The following is a 2,137-nucleotide window of genomic DNA, read 5'->3' on the forward strand; positions in this document are numbered from 1 at the left end:
ACGTCTTGCATTTTTCAGAGTCCAGCAAAGAGCAGTTTGCCTCCACCAACATTGCAGAGGAGCTGGTGCGTCTGTTCCAGAAGCAGACGGAGCACGAGAAGAAAGAGATGATCTTTGAGGTTCTGGCCCCGCTGGCTGAAAACGGTAACGTTCCTTTGATATTCATCTTAAAAAGCCTCGTCAGCAGAGGACAGGGTTTGTAGAACCGCTGCGCTGCAGTGACAGGCGGCTCCTGTTTATTTTCCCCGACGTGTTAGAACAGCAGAGAGCATCTTAGCTGCTGTTCCCACGCCAACCGTCTCCAGGACGACGTCCTACTTATCGGCACTCAGGAGACACCTGTCTGACCCTCCTTTTTATCCGCCGAGCTGTTCGTTCTGGCAGTAATGGGACGGCTTTTCCGGGGTGGGTCAGTGGAGCGATCTCAGACCGGAGGGATGCTTATTCCTCCTCCATCACAGAGTTAGCAGCAGTACAAGCTGTCCTCATGTGGGTCTGAGTTAGTTCTCTATTCCTGATGACAAATTTATGATCAATTAAGGATTTATCTGACGGTAAATGAGCCCAATGAGCTTCCAGCTGAAGTCGCCTCCTTCCAACATGGACCAATGCAGGCTTTTTAAAGCCGATACTAATGCAGATTATTCTGACATCAGTCTAACCGCTCCCAGATATGTGCTGCCAATTTATTTAGCAGGTATTTGAAGCAGATTTATTGTTCCTCCTCTATTTGCATGATAAAAATGACAGAATAATAATTGTTGAACAAGTTTCATTAACAGATTAAGAAAAGGGTAAAATCAGCCAATGTTTGTACGTATCGGCTGATACAAGAAAGAGCAGGAAGTAGATTTCCACTACAAAAAATTGAAATACGTTATTTTTTCTAGAGCAGATAAATAAGACAATTAAATTAGATGATTTTTGTTTAAACTAGATGAAAATAAACTCGATTAGCTTAATTTCAGGGGCATAATAACCAATTATCTTATTTTCAGGGCCAAAATGCTCATTCTGTAGAGAAAATCATATCTACCTGTCCATAATTAAGGGCAAATTGGCCGATATGAAGAGTATTTTTACTAATTTAAGACCAGTTTTTGCAGCGCAGGTTTTCAAAAGGCCAAACAGCGATTGCATTGGAAAAAATCTAAATCTAGATAAGTGATTTTTCTTAAAATAAGTGCATCTGTTCTTGAATTGAGAACATAAAAGAGACATTTTGCCAATGGAATGGAATACAATTCACATTTAAAATAAGAAAACACAATTACATTGTCTTATTTCATGTGCATATTATCTAAATATCTTATTGTAAGAGTAAAAATACTCATTCCATTGGCAAATCATCTCATTTACCTACTCAAATTAAGGATAAATTGAAAAGTATTTTACTTATTTCTCGTATCGTTTTTCCAGTTGCGGGTGGTTTAAGCTGCAAACTGATCAAATTCTCCCCGGAAACTTGGCTCGAATGTTCAAAATTTCACAATCACAGATGCTGGAGTTGGAAATATTTAATTTCTGCTGCTCGATGCGCGACATCAACCAATGAGAGAAGCTGATCTGGGAGCTGGCAGGGAGACAAACACAGAACTGCTGATGCAGAGCGCTATGATCACTCCTCTGAAACAGTTTATTAACGCCTAAATTAACTTCAAATGTAGAAACCTGCCGGCAGAATATGTTGGCTTTTATTATTAGTGTTTTGGGGTTTCGCAACATGATGTTGCTTTAAGGATTTTGACTAAAACGCTGGTTCGCGACATGCTTTATGTTACGTTAATCATGAGAGATGGAGATGCAGTAAGCCTTTAATCCCGTGGTTTTAACGGAGGCGGCTTCGCAGTCGGCCCAAAGATGAAGCACTTTACCAAAAAGACGGGGTACGTCTGTGATTTGGTTACATTTCGGATTTAAAGTCGTAGGGAAGTCAAGTTTACATGTCAAATTATGCTTAAACATGTATATAAATGTATTCTACATCAGACCATATCGTCCCAAAAGTTAGTCCCAAAAAATCCTGTCTTTAAAATCTGCATTTTTTTCCTGTTATCTTCTTCTGGCCAGTTAGTCAGCCTGAACACCTAAATTCGGCCAATAATAAAAAATTTTTAATCATAGCATCTTGATTCAT

The 2,137-nt window shown here is 39.6% G+C and overlaps 1 protein-coding gene across 1 annotated transcript in view; it reads left to right on the forward strand.

The window, feature by feature from the left end:
- The window catches only part of rap1gds1 (RAP1, GTP-GDP dissociation stimulator 1), a 43,623-nt gene that overhangs the window by 27,568 nt on the left and 13,918 nt on the right, over positions 1 to 2,137 (forward strand). The window contains exon 6 of the mRNA XM_015398037.1: positions 19 to 144. Coding sequence (XP_015253523.1) covers positions 19 to 144 — 126 coding nt within the window. The remainder of the gene's footprint in view (positions 1 to 18; positions 145 to 2,137) is intronic.

The sequence above is a fragment of the Cyprinodon variegatus genome, unplaced genomic scaffold, assembly GCF_000732505.1.
Source record: "Cyprinodon variegatus isolate N-32 unplaced genomic scaffold, C_variegatus-1.0 Scaffold907, whole genome shotgun sequence".
Classification (NCBI taxonomy): domain Eukaryota; kingdom Metazoa; phylum Chordata; class Actinopteri; order Cyprinodontiformes; family Cyprinodontidae; genus Cyprinodon; species Cyprinodon variegatus.